Genomic DNA, 17864 nt, shown 5'->3' on the forward strand with positions numbered 1-17864 from the left:
GATCCCGTACACTCCGCCTTCTTTCGGTTTGTGCGCATGCGCTTTTCAATTCTCCACAACTCCCTCCGTTTCCGGACGCTAGGATCGAGCGCACAGCTGCCGCCGAATTTAAAGAGACATGCATCATTTGTTTAAATAATACGACCATTGGAGAAAAAAAAAAAATACATGCATTGTTTCTGGTTCTCTTCGCGGGTATCGATGGGGGCTCGATATTGATCCGAACGCTTGACGGTGTAGTTTTAGTAGGGATTGAGAGGTCTGAACACACTTGCGGGCTTGAGCTGGAAGTCTATACTGGAGTAACTGGGTGGCCGTCGGTAAAGTAGACCGGACTTGTGGGGGGAAGAGAGCTGGGTGGCCCCCCGATACGAACTGATTTTTGTACGCCAGAACAACCTGCAAACACGGAGGGACGGTAAATCATCGTGGCTTCGGTGGCTGTTGGTGGGGAAGGAAACGCACCATGGCGAAAATTCAGGCTCGCAGCAGCACTGCGAAGCAAATCAACCAGATCCAAGACAAGGCCTATGTGGTTCAGAAGCAAGTCCAGCAGCAGCACTTTCAGAAACTAAAGGTAAGAAGCATTGCAGCAAGTGCATGTGTTTCCTTCTCTCCTACAACGCATTGTGTATTAGGAAGTGCTGTGCGGTTCATATGCATATGGGGCATATCAAAGCATTCACACTGAGTGTGTGTAAATGGATTTGAAAATCTCACGCACTTATTCACATCATTTCAAGCTGGAAAAGTCGATTTGCTGTCGCTTAAGGCACGGATTCCTGGTAAAAGCAATGCTAGTTTACCAATCAAACATGATGGAAGTGTATCTGCTGAATTAAAGTCTAACGTAATGTTTTCTCCTTACGCGGTCGTGTTTTCACCGCTGCTCTTTGTTAAAACCAAAACCGGTAGATATTTATTGTAGCTCCGCCAGAAATCACTCTTCACACTCGGTTTGTTTAAGATTAAACAGGTTTATTTGATATAATTGACGTAGATAAGAGAAAGAAGGGGGGGTTTGCTCTGCTAACAGCTGCTTTTGTCATAAATGTGTCGCTTTTCGTTTTAACCCGACCTTTGAAAGAAATGAAAAGTGTATGTTAAGCATATCTGAAGCGTTTCTCTGTTAAAAAGCAGTTTGAATCGCGTTTTGTTTGTTTTTGTTGTGAAATCGTAGCGGGGTTGTTGTGTGTTGTGACTAGCACTAGTGCTAACGCAGCAAAGCTAAAAGAGTCAGTGAGCCTTTATTTTCCTCACTGAATATTAATAAAACCACAAAGAGAATATAAACCGGCTGTTTTTTCTCCCAGACCGCTTTATTTGGGTCACTTTTCTGCATCGCAGTGGCCGGGTAGGACATTGTAACTGTTCTTTTTAGCTTGAAGGTTTATTTAGTCGTGCGGTTTTTTTCTCTCTCTCTCTCTCTCGTTGGGGTTTTGTTCTTGTGAACCGAGAGGAAAAAATCGAATAACTTGCGTTTTGCATGTGTGTAACTGTTAGTGGTTTAGATTTCACGGGGCTTTTTTGTTTCTCTTGCATAATTCAAAGAATGTAGACAATGTATTACTTTAATAGTAGAAGCAAATGCAAAGTCATTCAATGTGATGTGGATCCACATTCAATAGAAATGGACTTGATGTCCCACATCAGTCCTTTCCGAGTTAAAAAAAATTGCCACAATACCACCATGGTGTTCTTCAGCGTACGTCCTGTGGCAGTAGTATGGAGCAGTTATTTGTATCTTATGGTAATACCATGGTACTTTAGTATATAACATGGTAGTAAAATTCATGTATCTTTGCATTATGCTCCGTGGTGCTCCAATGAATACTATGGGTTTACCATTGTAATTTGTCAAAAAAGTAACTTTTTTTTAAAAAATTGACAAATGCATGTTATTACCATCCCACACCTTTACTGTACCATGGTACCTCCACAGTACTTTTGTAACTGTATACATGCTTATTTTGTATTGTGTTGTTTGGAAACATAATTTGGCTAAACAAGATTTACATCTGTTGCAGGTGGAGGATGCCTTATCTTACTTGGACCAAGTCAAAATACGGTTCGGAAATGATCCGGGAATATACAATAAGTTTCTGGATATCATGAAAGAGTTTAAATCTCAAAGGTATGTTGGTGTCTGTGCACTTTAAATGCATTCCAATGCACTAAAAGCATTGTGTGATTGTATTTCTGATATCTCCATCCACAGCATTGATACACCAGGAGTTATCAACAGAGTTTCTCAGCTCTTCCATGGGCATCCTGACCTTGTCCTGGGATTTAATGCCTTTCTACCGCCTGGTTATCGGATCGAAATTCCCAAGAATGGAATGGCATTTCTTCAGTCCCCGTTGTCCTCACAGGTAGGACATGAGGTGCTTCAGTTTACTACGTGTTTGTATTGGTGTCTGTGTTTTGTTCTTCATTTTCACTGTTTCAGTTCGTCAGCCACGAAAAGGTCATCATTAAACCACATTCACAGCTAATTTTACTTATGACCTTTCTGAGTGAAGCAAGATATTTACAGAAAAATAATTTAGGGTAGATCTTTATTTTTAGCTAGCGGGAATAGATTGTGAAGCAAGTGTTGTGTTCTAGAATGCAAGTTTGCTAAAACAATGCCTAAATAGCTGTTTGGCAATTTTTTTTGCCTTTTCAATAGCACACATGGACTTTCTGGCAGAAGACAAAAGAAGAGGCGGAGCAAGTAATTTCATTTTAATGAGTGACTACAAAGACAAATATTTTTTATTTGGAATAATGTGCACTGATGAACTGTGCACAATAACACAGGAACGTGTGTTAAGAGAGAAAATGGGGTTGATATTGATTTCATGTTGACTTTGGCCCTGTCCCAAATGGGCCCCTTGCTAGCTTCCTTTGAGTTCACACTTTGGTGACGTCATGCCACATAGACTGACAGAGAGTAGTCCAAATGACATTAACTTTGTGTTTTAGAATAAATGGGCTGTTATTTCATGAAAATCTATAAGAACTTATAATTGCTTCCATGTCATTTTGATTGTCATGGTCAACATTTATAGTTGTAATTACTCGAAAATAATATATTAATTACATTCATGTACCACAATTCTGGATATTTCCATTCAAAGCAACTTTACACAGAGTTTTACAATGAATTCAGTTTGCTGATGAATTGTTCATACCTTCAAGCATACCAGTTATGACTGTTTTATACCATGTTTTCTCAAATGCAATAAACAGATTATAAGCTTTTTTTTTTTAACTAAACGAATACTTTTAATCAGCAAGGGTGAATTAAATTGATCAAACATACACTGAAGACAGTTACGTTACAATGGATTTCTATTTCAAACAAATGCTGTTCTTTTGAACTTTCTATTCATCAAAAAATCCTGAAAAAAATGTATCAGAGTTAACCTTAATAAAGCACAATCATTTTCAATATTTATAATAGTAAGAAATGTTCTTGAGCACCAAATCAGCATATTAGAATGATTTCTGAAGAAACATGTGACACTGAAGACTGGAGCAGTGGCTGCTGAAAATTCAGCTTTGCCATCACAGGAATAAATTACATTTTAAAATATATTAAAATAGTAAACAGTTATTTTAAATTGTAATAATATTTTTCAAAATGAATGCAGCCATGTTAAGCATAAGAGACTTATGCATTAAAAAACACTATTAAATCAGTTTTGCTATAAAATATTGTTGCATCTCCATTAAATAAATGCACCTTTGGTGAGCGTTGTTTTCAAAAACATTCATGAAATCTTACTGACCCCAAACTTTTGAAAGGTAGTGTATGTTTTGCATAAAAGTTATGTATACTTGTTCTCCTGTTGTAATAAACCTGTGTGGGGATGTTGGCTGTCTTGGTGTATTAAAGTAAGGCTTTTCTTTGGTTTCTTTTCTCTCAGGTCTCTCCAGGACCAGGAAGGAGTACGGGCAGCTCTGTGGTTAGTGCCTCTTCTTCATCAGCAGTGGCTGAAGCAGGACCAGCTCCGAATGAAGCTGTGACCTCTCCGGAGAGCATCGCTTCATCATCTGGACCTCCTGAACAATCAAGCAGGTTGTCACTTCCTCTGCCCAGCCGAGAGAGCCAATCACAGCCGGCCACCACATCGGTGTCCCCTCCCACATCAGAGCCCAGTCCTGTGGAGTTTGATAGTGCCATCAGTTACGTCAATAAGATCAAAAACCGATTTTTGGACAACCCAGAAACCTACCGGGCCTTTCTGGAAATTCTACATACATACCAGGTGAGAGCAATGGTGAAGTCACATTTTTATCCTTTTTTGTTTTTTTTCCCTTGAGGTTTGACCCTTCCTGCAACCTTTTGTATTACCAGCCCAGATAATAACCGGGTGGCTACCACCAATATCACAGAGCAAGACTTTTGACTATCGACGTAAAGTCTGATCCACTACGCAGCATATTCTGGTCAAGAACTTTCCTTTTGTTATTATCTGCCATTTAGGTCAGCAAAAATGTCTGTAGCCTTTGTGATCTGAATTTCTGTCACTGTAAAAGTATTAAGGTCTCATAATTTTACAGACATTAAATATACATTTCTGCTTGTGGATGTCTTGCATTTCAGCAAGCCAATCAGATTGGAGCTTGTGATTTTTAGCAGATGGCTGCCTTTTTCATGCGGTATGCACCAGACTGTCAATGAACGGACTGTGGGCCATCCGTGGGTGTTCTGCCTGAGGCTGAAACTAGGCTACTACCTACTAGTGCTAAAGGAAATAGACAAAATGGACTGTTTTCCTACCCATCCTGTAAACTTATCGATGTTCATTGATTTGTGAGTCCTGTGTCCATCTGCAGAAGGAGCAGCTGGAGGTGAAGGAGAGCAGAGGGCGTAGCACTGGAGGAATGACTGAAGATGAGGTTTTCTCTAAAGTGGCAAGCCTTTTCAAAGGTCAAGAGGATTTGCTTGCGGAGTTCGGCCAGTTTTTGCCTGATGCAAAGAGATCTCTGGTTAGAAAATGACCTTTGTCTACTTTTTAAAAAATGTTTGTGTCTTGCGCTTGTATTGATTTTCAACAAAAGGGTTTTCTCTTTCAGTTGTTTACATTGTCATGCAAAAGTTTGGGGTCAGTAAGTATTGTTTTTTTTTTTTGTTAGTTTTTTTTCTTCTAATTTATTCAGCAAGGATGTATCATACTATACTGATCAACAGTGACAGTAAAACATGTATAATGTTATGAAAGATTTCTGTTTCTTATGAGTTCCTTTGAACATTCTATTCATCAAAAGATTTTAAAAAAGTGTCACATTTTCTACAAAAAATATTAGGCAGCACAACTGTTTTTGACATTGATGATAAGAATTTTTTTATTTTTGCCATGTTTATTACTTTGCCATCACAGGAATAAATTAAATTTTAAAATATATTAAATTAGAAAACTGTTGTTTTAAATCAACTAAATTTACAGTGTTGTTGTTTTTCTTATTATTATTATTATTATTATTATTATTATTATTATTATTATTGATCAAACAAATACAGTCTTGGAGTGCCTAAGTCACTTCTTTCAAAACCTTTAAAACATTTTACTGACCCCAGACTTTTGAAAGGTAGAGAAAGTATTTATTAATTAATTTATTTATTTTGATTCCAGTTTACTGGAGGTTCTTTGACTGGCAAAGACAGTCTGAAGAAAGCAGAGGAAGAGGAACTGAATAAACAGAGCAAGAAGAGACCTAGACCCATGTTATTGCCCCACATGACCCCCCTTCTGAAGGTCAGAGTTCACAAAACTCTGCCAAAGCAGGGATACCATATGCCTATGTGTCCTAAAGACCTGCAGTATATGCTGGTTACTTGTGCTTAAACAATTTATTTGTTTTTATTCATATAGAAAAAAATGAAGTATTCCTGCTCCAAGGACCCATCTTTTGCCTCTGTCGGAAAGCATGGAGTTTTACGGGAATTCACGTTCTTTGACAAGGTGCGTTTCATAAACAAAATTTCTCTGAAATGTAAGTGGTAGTAAGTCAGCCATTGCCATAGGATTTATTATGCAGTCACAGCCATTGAACAATTTCATTTATTTTTTTTAGGTTCGCCGTCTGCTCAAGAGTCAGGAGGTGTACGAGAATTTCTTGCGCTGTATAGCTCTGTTCAATCAGGAAGTGGTTTCAGGGGCCGAACTCCTGCAGCTTGTGACTCCATTCTTGGGGTAAGAAAGATTTAAATAGGGCATGTTTATTTAATCCTGTTTGTTTTCATATGGTGCATTTTGCAGCCCTTTCATGTCACTCATGAGTCATATGCCACTGGTGCCTCATTCTGTAGGAAGTTTCCAGAACTGTACACCCAGTTTAAGTCATTTTTGGGTGATAAAGAGCTGTCTCATGCCATCACGGGCCTCTCTGACCGCTACATGGAGGGTGGAGGCAGAGAAGTGGATTACGCCTCCTGTAAACGCCTGGGATCCAGCTACAGAGCCCTGCCCAAGACCTACCAGCAGCCCAAATGCAGTGGCCGAACTGCTATATGCAAAGAGGTACTGCATCTTCAGAAATAGTTGAAATTGCGCAATGTAATGTTTCTTCTATTATTCATATAATTAATAATATCATATACATTATAATTCTGTGTATATATTATACATATTACTTCAGTATTTGTACTTATTATTGACAATATGTAATATGTTTGTGCGTGTGTTTTTTTTTTTCTTTACTGCTTTAATACATATTTCACCCCAGCACTATGCTAATAATCTAAGATAAAATTATGCAAATCTACCATTACAAAAATGTCAGCCACTCGGCCATTAGGTCTTTAAAGGAGAGGCGTTAATGATGACACAAATCCTGGGTTGGTCCCGATCCACAGATAATGGTACAAATCCACAGAAGCCCTCTCCATGAATCATTTGGAAAATGGGGTGTTTCAGCCCCCACACTGCTCTATTTCAGCTGAATTTGAATGGAAGCACTTATCATGAATAGCTCTTTTTCCAGGGTGCCTGGAGAACCTGGAGGTGTCGCTGCCGAACGCTTGTTTGTAAACAGTAATTTTGTATGTAGAAAATAAGCTAGATATTCATGCCAAATCTGAAGTGGCTTGTGTATAAGACATCTTTAAAAAGTGCAACCAGATATTGCTAAGGCTTCAGTCATGGGGTCAGAAACCTGATGGCAGTACAAATGGTTTAAGCTCATTGTTTTGTTGTAGGTGCTGAATGATACCTGGGTCTCATTCCCTTCTTGGTCAGAAGACTCCACTTTTGTGAGTTCCAAGAAAACACCATATGAAGAGCAACTTCATCGCTGTGAGGATGAGAGGTTTGAGGTAAGATGATCTCTTTGAAAAATATCAGGAGATTTAGGTTTCAACTGAAACTCAGTTGAGATTGATATGGATTTTTTTGGCTTTGTAGCTGGATGTTGTGCTTGAGACTAATTTGGCAACGATAAGAGTTTTGGAGAGCGTGCAGAAGAAATTATCCCGCCTTTCGCCGGAGGATCAAGAGCGCTTCCGATTGGACGACTGTCTTGGTGGAACTTCTGAGGTCATCCAGCGTCGTGCAATCTATCGTATCTATGGTGACAAGGCTCCAGAAATCATAGACGGGTTAAAGAGGAGTCCAGCCACTGCAGTTCCTGTCGTACTCAAAAGGTTAACAAAAAAAAAAAGTCTTATTTTTCTTTTCACTCACCTAAATGACAATCAGGGTATCTCTAGTTACATTTGACAGAAAAAGTAATGAAATAGTTTAGGGGTCAGCAACCTATTTATTCTGCATTTGCTGCTCCTAGCTTTCATGGGGGGGAAATGATTGAGATTTGCAAGTCAGTATACAGAGTTAATCAAACCAGCATAGTTAATCAAAAAAGGAAACGGTAATGTAATTTTTACACTGTCCCTAATTTTGCAGTCATTTATGTTTATAAAGTTTTAAGAGTTCCTCAGTTGAGCAGAAATTACATTTTGACTGAAGAAATAAATGGATGATTTTCTTCCCTTAGATTGAAAGCTAAAGAGGAGGAGTGGAGGGAGGCCCAGCAGGGCTTCAACAAAATCTGGAGAGAGCAATATGAGAAGGCATATCTGAAATCACTGGACCACCAGGGTGTCAACTTCAAACAGAACGACATGAAGGCTCTCCGATCCAAGAGTCTTCTCAATGAAATAGAGAGCATCTATGACGAGGTGAGTTAAGCTGATCTTCTGTTTCTGAAGGCCTAATGACTCATTCTCAGTAGGGTGGCCAGACATCCCATTTTCCCGGGACAGTCCTGTATTTCAGCTCTATTTTAGTGTCCTGACTTAAGAAAAAATCATGTTTTGTCCCGTATTTCAAAATTTCTTTACGACTGGGTGATCAGAGCGAGTAGTAGTAGTGTTCTGTCACGCAATTACAGCCTAATCAAAGGTAGCTAAGCTTGTCGTAGAACAAAATTACCATCCAATCACAATTCGTTATCAATTAAATTGCAGTTATTGAAGGCAGGATAGGTGGAATCACGAATGACAAAAACCAGAAGTACTCGTGCGTGAATGATCAGTTCTCCTTGCACCTGAACTGCCAAATACACACACAGTTGTTAAAATGTCCATCGTGTCGAGTATTTCACGTAAATGCAGTCTATTATGGCTTAAGTGAATGTAAACAGGTGGGTGAAAACCAGGAATATTACATCCATTCATGCGGTCTTAAAGGGCCAGCAGCGTAATCAAATACTTGTCCGTCTCATTAATGTTAATCAAACAACAAAAAATGTTAAATAAATGTATACATGTTAAATAAACCCACTGTATTTGAAAGACAAGTTTATTTCATTTGTATCTCTATCACTTGTCTTATGGTTTGCTTCTTTGTTCTTTTTTATATAACATAAATAACTATATATATGTATGTATGTATGTGACCCTGGACCACAAAACCAGTCTTAAGTCGCTGGGGTATATTTGTAGCAATAGTGAAAAATGCACTGTATGGGTCAAAATTATAGATTTTTCTTTTATGCCAAAAATCATTAGTATATTAAGTAAAGATCATGTTCCATGAAGATATTTTGTACATTTCTTACCGTAAATGTATCAAAACTTAATTTTTGATTAGTAATATGCATTGCTAAGAACTTCATTTGGACAACTTTAAAGGCGATTTTCTCAATATTTAGATTTTTTTTGCACCCTCAGATTCTAGATTTTCAAATAGTTGTATCTCGGCCAAATATTGTCCGATCCTGACAAACCATAAATCAATGGAAAGCTTATTTATGTGTAAATAATGATGTATAAATCTCAAAACCCTTATGACTGGTTTTGTGGTCCAGGGTTTTATATATATATATATATATATATATATATATATATATGAGAGATAGATATATAGATCACTGGTCACCCTAATTCTCAGGATCTAGAAAAGAGCTTTTCCATAACTATAATCTGTCCTTAATTTTGACCTGTAATTTCATATACTACATTATTTTGATGGCAGGAGTAATCATTTAGGTCTATATCAATAATGACATGGACTTCAATAAATGTAGTTGCAGTGGAGGTTAATAAAGGTCTAAAATTGTGGACAACAGACAAGTGAGTTAAGTAAACATTCTACTCATTAATTCAGTGACATTTGATTTGGAAAAAATCAAAAGCTTAAATCATTGCATCTATAACAGCATTTAAATTGCCATGTTATTATTCATTAAAACAGTCTCAAGCTCTAATTGGCACCCTTTTTCTTTTTATTCTTCTCACAATGTAAAAAGTAAAGGAGGTGTTTCAGTCACCCAATTTATTGAACAACATCTCATTAATTATTCCGCTCTACTATATATAAAATCTCTTTTTTTAACTCCCCAAATCCTCTCTCACTTTTTTCTCCTGCTCTATTTTCATGGTGTGATTTTTACAATGTCATATTTAATTCTTTTTCACTTTTGATCCCTATTAGCATCCATAACTTTGAGAATGTTTCTTAGGGAATGCAATAGACCAGATATATTGTTTAATTTATTTTTTTGCCAAAATAACATTTGGAATAATTTGTTTGTTTTTATAATAAATGACACAATCTTCTGGATGGGTTGAACTGAGACAAGTACAGTCCCATGTAAAAGCAGTTTAAGTTAGGTATAGCACATAGATCTGTTTCTTTATTGTCTAAATAAACTAATGCATGAACAATAAGAACTCAACAGATTTTCTTCTTCGTCACCATTTCAATTCTGCATTCCTGCTCAATAAAAACCAAGTACACCGTGTGAAATCTCATCTCGGGTCACTTGCTACAAGAGTCTCATATGTCATGCAGATAATTAGCGCTTTTGTTTTTTCTCCTCTACAGCGGCAGGAGCAGAGCACAGAAGAGGGTGGTGTGGGCCAGCAAGGTCGTGATGGCTCAGGCACAAATTCGACCAGCGAACCACACATGATCTTCACTTACGAAGACAAACAGATCCTGGAGGACGCCGCCTCTCTCATCATCTACCATGTCAAGCGGCAGCCCACCATCCACAAGGACGACAAGGACCACATCAAGCGTATCATCCAGCACTTTGTCCCCGACCTCTTTTTCGCTCGTCGTGGAGAGCTTAGCGAGACAGAGGAGTTCACGGACGAGGAAGCCGAGGGTGAGGACAGCGCCGCCGCAGGAGGCGGAGTCTCAGCAACGGGCGGCCAGCAACAGCTGAACGGTGATTCCAGACGAAGACGATGCACTTCTCCTCAGAGCATGGACACCTCTATGACCGCCCACAGTATGAATCCAGAAGGGGAGGCGGTGGATCTGCGGGACCCAGAGGCTGAGCACCAGAAGGAGCTGGATGGCGTCTACAACCTGTTCTTCGTCAATAATAACTGGTACTTCTTCCTGCGGCTGCACCAGACTCTGTGCTCACGGCTGCTAAGGGTTTACAGGCAGGCTGAGAGACAGTTACTGGAACACAGGGCAGAGCAGAATCGGGAACGGCTGCTCATGGGAGAGGGGCGCAGAGAAAAGGCAAACGACCTGGCCATGGAGTTGCGTCTAAAACAGCCCAGTGAGTAGATTTCCTGAACGATGCATATGTACACTTACACCTACACAAGTTTTGCGTTGGATGCACCACTAACATTTGCTGTGGGATAGTTACTAATCTGGTTTTACAACTAAATTAACAGGCTTGCACAAATTTTTACAAGTAATGTCTGTTGTATCAGGTGAAGTAGAGTTAGAGGAATATTACCCAGCGTTCTTAGACATGGTACGCAGTCTTCTGGATGGAAACCTGGAGTCCACGCAATACGAGGACACCCTGAGAGAGATGTTCACCATCCACGCTTACATCGGATTTACCATCGACAAGCTCATTCAGAACATCGTAAGACAGGTGGGTTGAAGAGTTGCATTACACAGAGCTAAGATTCTTGAGGCATTTGTATACTTTTAAAGGGGCCATAATTTTTACAACCATTTTTCAACTCGCAGATCTTTTACAAATGACTGGTTTTGCTCTTGAAGTCTTGGAAGACTTTATGTAGATGACCTCAGTTCTGATTCACCCATTATCTTAATTGAATAGATATTAAATAGCTATTTATATGTATACAGGCATGCAAATTTATTTAATTGAATTGGCATTCTTTGCGATTTGATGATCGAGGTAAGTCGTAACACGATTTTGGTTTTATTTTAATTCATCATTCAGCCCAATGAAGGCATCATAAGCATAAAAGTTCCCAAATAACTTTTTATTTTTTGCAGTTTGTGTTTCTTAAATGGTCGGAGTGAGCTGACTGGGAAGGGAACCGTTTACACAGAACACGTCTTTGCGTCTAAAAACACGAGACGCAGTGCTCAGGAATGTGTTTTTTTTTTTTTTTTAAAAGGCACAGCGCAGAATGCCACCTCCTCCGTGTTTCTGTCAAATAAAACAATTGCCATGCCAACTTGCTACTGTAAACAAAAGCTTGCACTGCTTGCTGCACCTCTGGGGTCTTCTGATAGAACCACTGTTTTGGTGCTGCGTGTAAAAGTTGAAATTCTTTTAGCTGGACATGACATCTTAAAAATGTGCGAGACTGTGCAAGAGACGTGAGCACAAAGCTCATACATGTTCGTCTAGCGCATGTCTACATAAAAAAACAATGGAAAAGTAGTTAAAATGAAAAGAGCAAGTAAAATCTTTTTTGTTTAGGTGTTAACATGCTCTTCTCTCTGATTTACTCCAACAGCTTCAGCACTTGGTCAGTGATGAGGTGTGTCTTCAAGTCACTGAGCTGTACCTGGCCGAGAGGAAGAGGGGTGCTGCTGGTGGCAATCTCTCGTCCCAGTGTGTCCGTGCCGCCTGGGAGGCCAGCTACCAGTGGAAGGCTGAGAGAGTCATGGCTGAGGAAAACTGCTTCAAGGTGCTTGACCTAATGTTGTCCATACATATGACCAAAATTTATGTGGAAATCTAATTTCAGATGTTATATTTATCTCCTCACTTGCATTAATCCTATGACTTGGCATGCTTGTTTAGTTTGTAATTTCTTGGCTGTTTCTCATCAGGTCATGTTCATTCAAAACAAAGGTCAGGTGACCTTAACGATCGAGTTGCTGGACACGGAGGAGGCCCAAGGCGATGACCCTCTGGATGTTCAGGTAACTCCACACTAAGTTCTGTATTTTTTTAGGGGTGTGACGAGACGCTTATCCCACGAGACGAGACACGAGACTGGGTTCACGAGAACGAGACGAGATTTTTAGACTTTAGATCCTTTCTAGATTTTTTTTTTTTTTTTTTTTTTTTTTTTTAATCCTCAATGATTAAATATGTAGGGAAAATAGTCTTTTATTCAACTGAAAAACAAAATGCAAAAAATGTAGGTGAAATCAACTTATACTTTATGAAATTAAACTTCTATTTTAATGAATTATATACAGTAATAACATGGATAAATTGAGAATCACAATTTTTTTTTTCAGTAAATTGGAGATCACGATTCTCTCACAAAATAACGTGATTTAGTAGTTGTTCTGACAATGTTCATTGCTTAAGTCTTTTAAAAAAAAAAATATTAATTTGTCAGTGTTCATAAAGACTTGTTTCACTACTGGAATCTCCTGAATGAATGATTCAATGTCAAATACATTTTTTAAACGGGTTGTCGCCACCTCCTGGCGGAAGATGATGAGCGTTACAATACAAGTGTTAAGATCGCTACTGTAGACTAAGTGTTTATACCCAAACTATAAACATTTATCCCAGTACTTCTGGTATTTAAATGTCTGTAACAGAAATAATGATGTGTGGTTGAAAAGACTGTGTTGCTCTTTCTGGATCAGCAGCAGCATGAATGCAGGTTTGAGTGTCTTTTAACACCTGTTTCGCATCGGAGCTTGAGCAGTGCGTGTTGACAGCGTTCACATCGGAAGCCTGATGATGGTCGACCCTCTGATTCTTCAACATCTCACGGTCCTCTCGCGATGTGAAACAGTCTTAATAGACATAAATGAGATCGCGTGGGTGTTTGAATCAAGATCGCAAGCGCACTTTTTAACGATTAATGGTGCAGCTGTAATGTAAACATTGCAAAATATTTTTGAGGATATCATCACGTTCTTGTACCACGAGATCTCGTCACATCCCTAGTATTTTTACAATAAAAAATACATGTTTTTTTTACATAAAAAAAAACATGTCAAATTTAATAGGGTAACCTGGTTTGGTGAGGCAGGCGTGTAATCTTGTTTTCTAGTGCATTAATATTTGTTATGTCTTGTTTCAGAGCCTGTCTAATTATATGGAACAGTATATAGGAACTGAATCTGTATGCTCTCAGACAGAAGGATACTACTTCAAGCCTGTGTTTCTACCCAGGTAAAAGCAATGTTTGCGCTTGTTTAACCTGCGTTATTTATGCCTGTTCTTTCTCCTTTGTGTCCAGAAGGTTAATTGCTAATTTGCATGAATTTTATTTCTGCTCTGCTCTGCTCTACTTTTATTATTATTATTATTATTATTATTATTATTTAAATTTGTTTGTTTGTTTGTTTACAAGCCCATTATTACTTGCTTTCTCACTGCAACACTTATTATTTTTAGACCCCTCATATTATCTGACCTTGTTTCTGGAATAAATTAGGTATAATTGAGGCTGATTGTCTCAGTATAAAGGCGCACACTGCTGTTGTAATATAAACAAAAAATTGCTTGTTCAAATGTAATAAATGTTGAATTAAGGTGAAACTAGATTGACATTTGTTCTGCACCTCACCTTTAGGAATCTGAGGCATTTCCGCGGCTGGCAGCTCAAGCAGGTGGAAGCCATGCGCTGCCGGAGAGAGTGGCATCGGAAGATGGGTGTGGAGACAGCCGGGAACCTGGACTGCCGTTTCAAACTAAACACGCACAAGATGGTGTTTGTGATGAACTCTGAAGACTACATGTACCGCCGAGGGGCCCTGGTGAAGGCTCGGAGGGTATGTTTGTAAAATACATGTGTTAATAAAAAACGACAAAAAGATTCTGAACATTTCTATAGTCAATATACATTTTTGGTTCTAGTATTTCGTCAGTTAAATTTGCGCTTTGTGAGTGCAATCTCTATAAAATTGATTTTCAAAAATACTGTTAAATTCAAATAATAAATGATGCTAACCGTATAACTCATGCATGGTTAAGATCACAAAAGAAGCTTATTAACCTTATTAAGAGAGATGAAAATGCTTCCCATATACACTTCCATTCAAAAGTGTGTGGTCAGTAAAACTTTTATAATGTTTTTGATAGAAGTCTCTTATGCTCAATAAGGCTTCATTTATTTAATAAACACTGTAATATTTGAAATGTGATTACAATTTAAAACAACTTCTATTTTAATATATTTCAAAATATAATTTATTCATGTGATGACAGCTGAATTTTCAGCAGCCAGTACGCCACTCTTCAGTGTCGCACGATCCTTCAGAAATCATTCTAATATGCCGATTTGATGCACAGTAAACATTTCTTATTATTATAAATGTTGAAAATAGTTGTACTGCTTTATAGTTTTGTGGAAACTGACATTTTTTCAGTATTCTTTAATTAATAGAAAAAGAACTGCATTCATTTGAAATAGACGTCTTTTGTAACATTATAAATGTCTTTACTGTCAGTTTAATGCATCCTTCCTGAATAAGTTTAAAAGTTTGGTGTTAATAAGATTTTTAAAAGTAGGGGCTTTCGCACTGGATGAACCTTTTCATAGTTCCTAGAACTATTGGCGGAAGTTCCTCCTTTTTGACGTGTTTTCACTGCAGGAACTAGGAACATTCATTTAGTTCACTGATTGGCCAAAAGCATACGAAACACCAGCTACCTGGCATTTTTAAAAAGCCATGTAAAAATGTTTTCTCCACCAACATGGAAAACAGCGATAACGCCATTTAGCTACCTGTTGTCTGCAGCATTGTTCTTTTCTCAGCCTCAAGGATATTTAACACTGCATGTTGTCGCATTTTTTTTAATGCTTTTACAGTTGCGTAAATTCAATTGTGCATTTACATTCCATCTCAATTATCATGAAACCCACGACACACCACAAAAACAGCTCTGATCACAGCATCCTCCATTGTTGATGTTTGTAAATGCCACAATTAAAGACGCCTCTGACAGCCACTTCCTGGTGCCGGTGCGAATGCAACCAGGAAAACGGCCCGTGGGTGAAATTGGTTCTCTAGAACCACCATGCAGGCTATTTCCTAGAACCATATGGTGCGTAAGCCCTTAGTAGTGTATTTATTTCTTTTTGTCCCATCTCTTCCTCTAGTCCCAGCACAGAGTAGCACGGGCCCAGCACGAGCGCTTCGAGCAGTGGCACCGGGGCTGGTTGGGCGAGCATGTGTCCTCCAGCGCCGAGCGCAGCGTGCAAGACTGGCTCATGGGAGAAGAGGACGAGGACATGATCCCCTGCAAGACCACCTGTGTGTCTATGCAGGTCAAAGGCTTGCATGTCAACAGGTACCAGGTGCACTACAACAGCAAGGCCCCCGCCTCACCGTAACAACCTCAAGCCTTGGGATGGATTTTGTGATCTCTCTCTCTCTCTCTCTCTCTCTCTGTTTTCTCTCTTTGTCTCTTTCTCGCTCACTCTTTCAAATGGCCGGGCTTAAACATGCTTGGCTGAAACACAGCGAACAGACAGGAGTGGTTTGAGGACAGACAGCTGCTCAAAGGAGGGAATGCCTCATTGAAAAGCATCACATCTTGACACTAGTCCATCATGATCGATGCAGTTACCAGACGTTTCAGAAATGTGAATGTCATTTTTTTTTTTTTTTTTTTTTTTTTTAAAGAAAGTCCATTGTAGTTTTTAGCTCCTGAAACCAGAGTTTTGTTTTGTTCATACTGAAGTATTGAGAGACTAGGTTTAAAGTATGTCTACAACATCTGTATGTCTTTTTGTACAGTAAAGTCGACTCAAGAGCTCGAGCAATTGCATATATACAGCAGAAAGATTATTCTGTGTGCATTTTCTTGGCTATGAATGATGACTTGGAAAAATTATGTTTTTCTGGCGCACACTGGCATCTTATCCGTAACGTCCTTGTTTTAGTTCTCTGTTTTGTGTTCTTTGTTTTCATCGTCTCTTATAACTGAACAGAGGATCGCCAGTGTCGCCCGTCAATCACTGCTCATGATTTATAGTCGATTTTGTTAAACATCCAGATCATGTATCATATCGATCTCGCCAAATCCTTGCTTTTGTTTGGTGTAATTTTTACATATTAAAACAGAAAAATGACAAAATATCAGTGTTTTGAAAAAAGAATGTATAACATTTATCCTGTATCAGTTATCACAAAATAAACAACCTAGTTGTGCAGTTCTTAAAGAACGGGTCATGGTTCTTGCTGAATTCTCACCTTTTCATCAGAAGATTGTGCATTTGGAGTAGCAACATTATTCTGTCTTATGACTTATTGGATGTTACAATTTAATATTTACTTATCTGCAGATACCATGGAGGAAAACCAGCTTTTTTTAATACATGTTTGGACAGGCAGAAGATTTTCTGTGAAGTATCGTCCAAAGAAAGTTGAACAAAGTGTGTGGGTCATGTTTCACCCCACTTTTTTTTTTTTTTTTTTTTTACATTTAAGCACATTTCCTGAAGATCCTTATTACATTTTACGTTAAAAATACTTTTTAAAAAATTGAAAACCTCCATAAATGAAATCCAGTACAATAAATACTAAAAAGTTGTATTATTTATTTATTTATTTATTTTTTGGTAAATGTGTGGTAATGTTAAACTGTCATGAAAATGTCAAAATTTATGATTATACAGTGTCTTTTTTTATTTTATTTTATCTATTTTGGCAGAAATATCTCCACTGGTTTCATGATATTCACCCAGAAGGTTTTTTTGTTTGTTTTTGTTATTATATATTTAATAATATATTTGTTTTGTTTATTTATATAATTATTGGGTAAATATGTGGTAATGTTAAACTGTCATGAAAATGTCAAAATGCAATACATTTTATTACTCAAGCTTAATTTTATGGTTTACAAAATTTAATTTTTTTTGGGCAGAAATATCTTGAATGGTTTCATGATATTAATCCAGAAACCTACTATGTATTTTATAATATGATTATTAATACGATCTAATAATAATAATTATTTACAAAATTTTCTTGCATAACTTTTCAGACAGAGGGGAGTCTTGGAAGTTGCAAATGGCTTTCACTTGGGGCTTGTGTTCACTCTTTCATATCTTTCTGCCTGTCTCTATCTATCTAGTATATCTATGTGTATGTATCTTAGTTAGTTACTTGTCTTCACAAAGCCAATTGGGTGCTTCCTCTTTCATAGCTTATAAATAGACCCAGATACAGACTGTATATGAACTTAGAAAGGGGGTTTGGCTCTTACAGACC

At 38.0% G+C, this 17864-nt stretch overlaps 1 protein-coding gene across 5 annotated transcripts; it reads left to right on the forward strand.

The window, feature by feature from the left end:
• Positions 1 to 6: 6 nt before the first annotated feature.
• sin3b (SIN3 transcription regulator family member B) lies at positions 7 to 16829 on the forward strand. Of its 5 annotated transcripts, none has more exons than XM_058785359.1 (20): positions 7 to 577; positions 2028 to 2134; positions 2219 to 2384; positions 2672 to 2716; positions 3915 to 4256; positions 4828 to 4980; positions 5625 to 5747; positions 5865 to 5954; positions 6067 to 6185; positions 6302 to 6512; positions 7190 to 7306; positions 7395 to 7633; positions 7984 to 8167; positions 10317 to 11010; positions 11171 to 11340; positions 12185 to 12358; positions 12504 to 12596; positions 13724 to 13815; positions 14219 to 14417; positions 15749 to 16828. In XM_058785359.1, the coding sequence occupies exons 1-20, from the start codon at positions 467 to 469 to the stop codon at positions 15980 to 15982; spliced, it is 3663 nt and encodes a 1220-aa protein (XP_058641342.1). In that variant the 5' UTR covers positions 7 to 466; the 3' UTR covers positions 15983 to 16828. The 5 variants fall into 5 exon arrangements, with proteins under 5 accessions (XP_058641342.1, XP_058641343.1, XP_058641345.1 ...); XM_058785360.1 differs by having other exon boundaries at positions 2219 to 2372; XM_058785361.1 differs by lacking the exon at positions 7 to 577 and adding an exon at positions 648 to 785 and having other exon boundaries at positions 15749 to 16829.
• Positions 16830 to 17864: the final 1035 nt, after the last annotated feature.

The sequence above is a fragment of the Onychostoma macrolepis genome, chromosome 08 (genome assembly GCF_012432095.1).
Source record: "Onychostoma macrolepis isolate SWU-2019 chromosome 08, ASM1243209v1, whole genome shotgun sequence".
NCBI classification, from domain to species: Eukaryota; Metazoa; Chordata; class Actinopteri; order Cypriniformes; family Cyprinidae; genus Onychostoma; species Onychostoma macrolepis.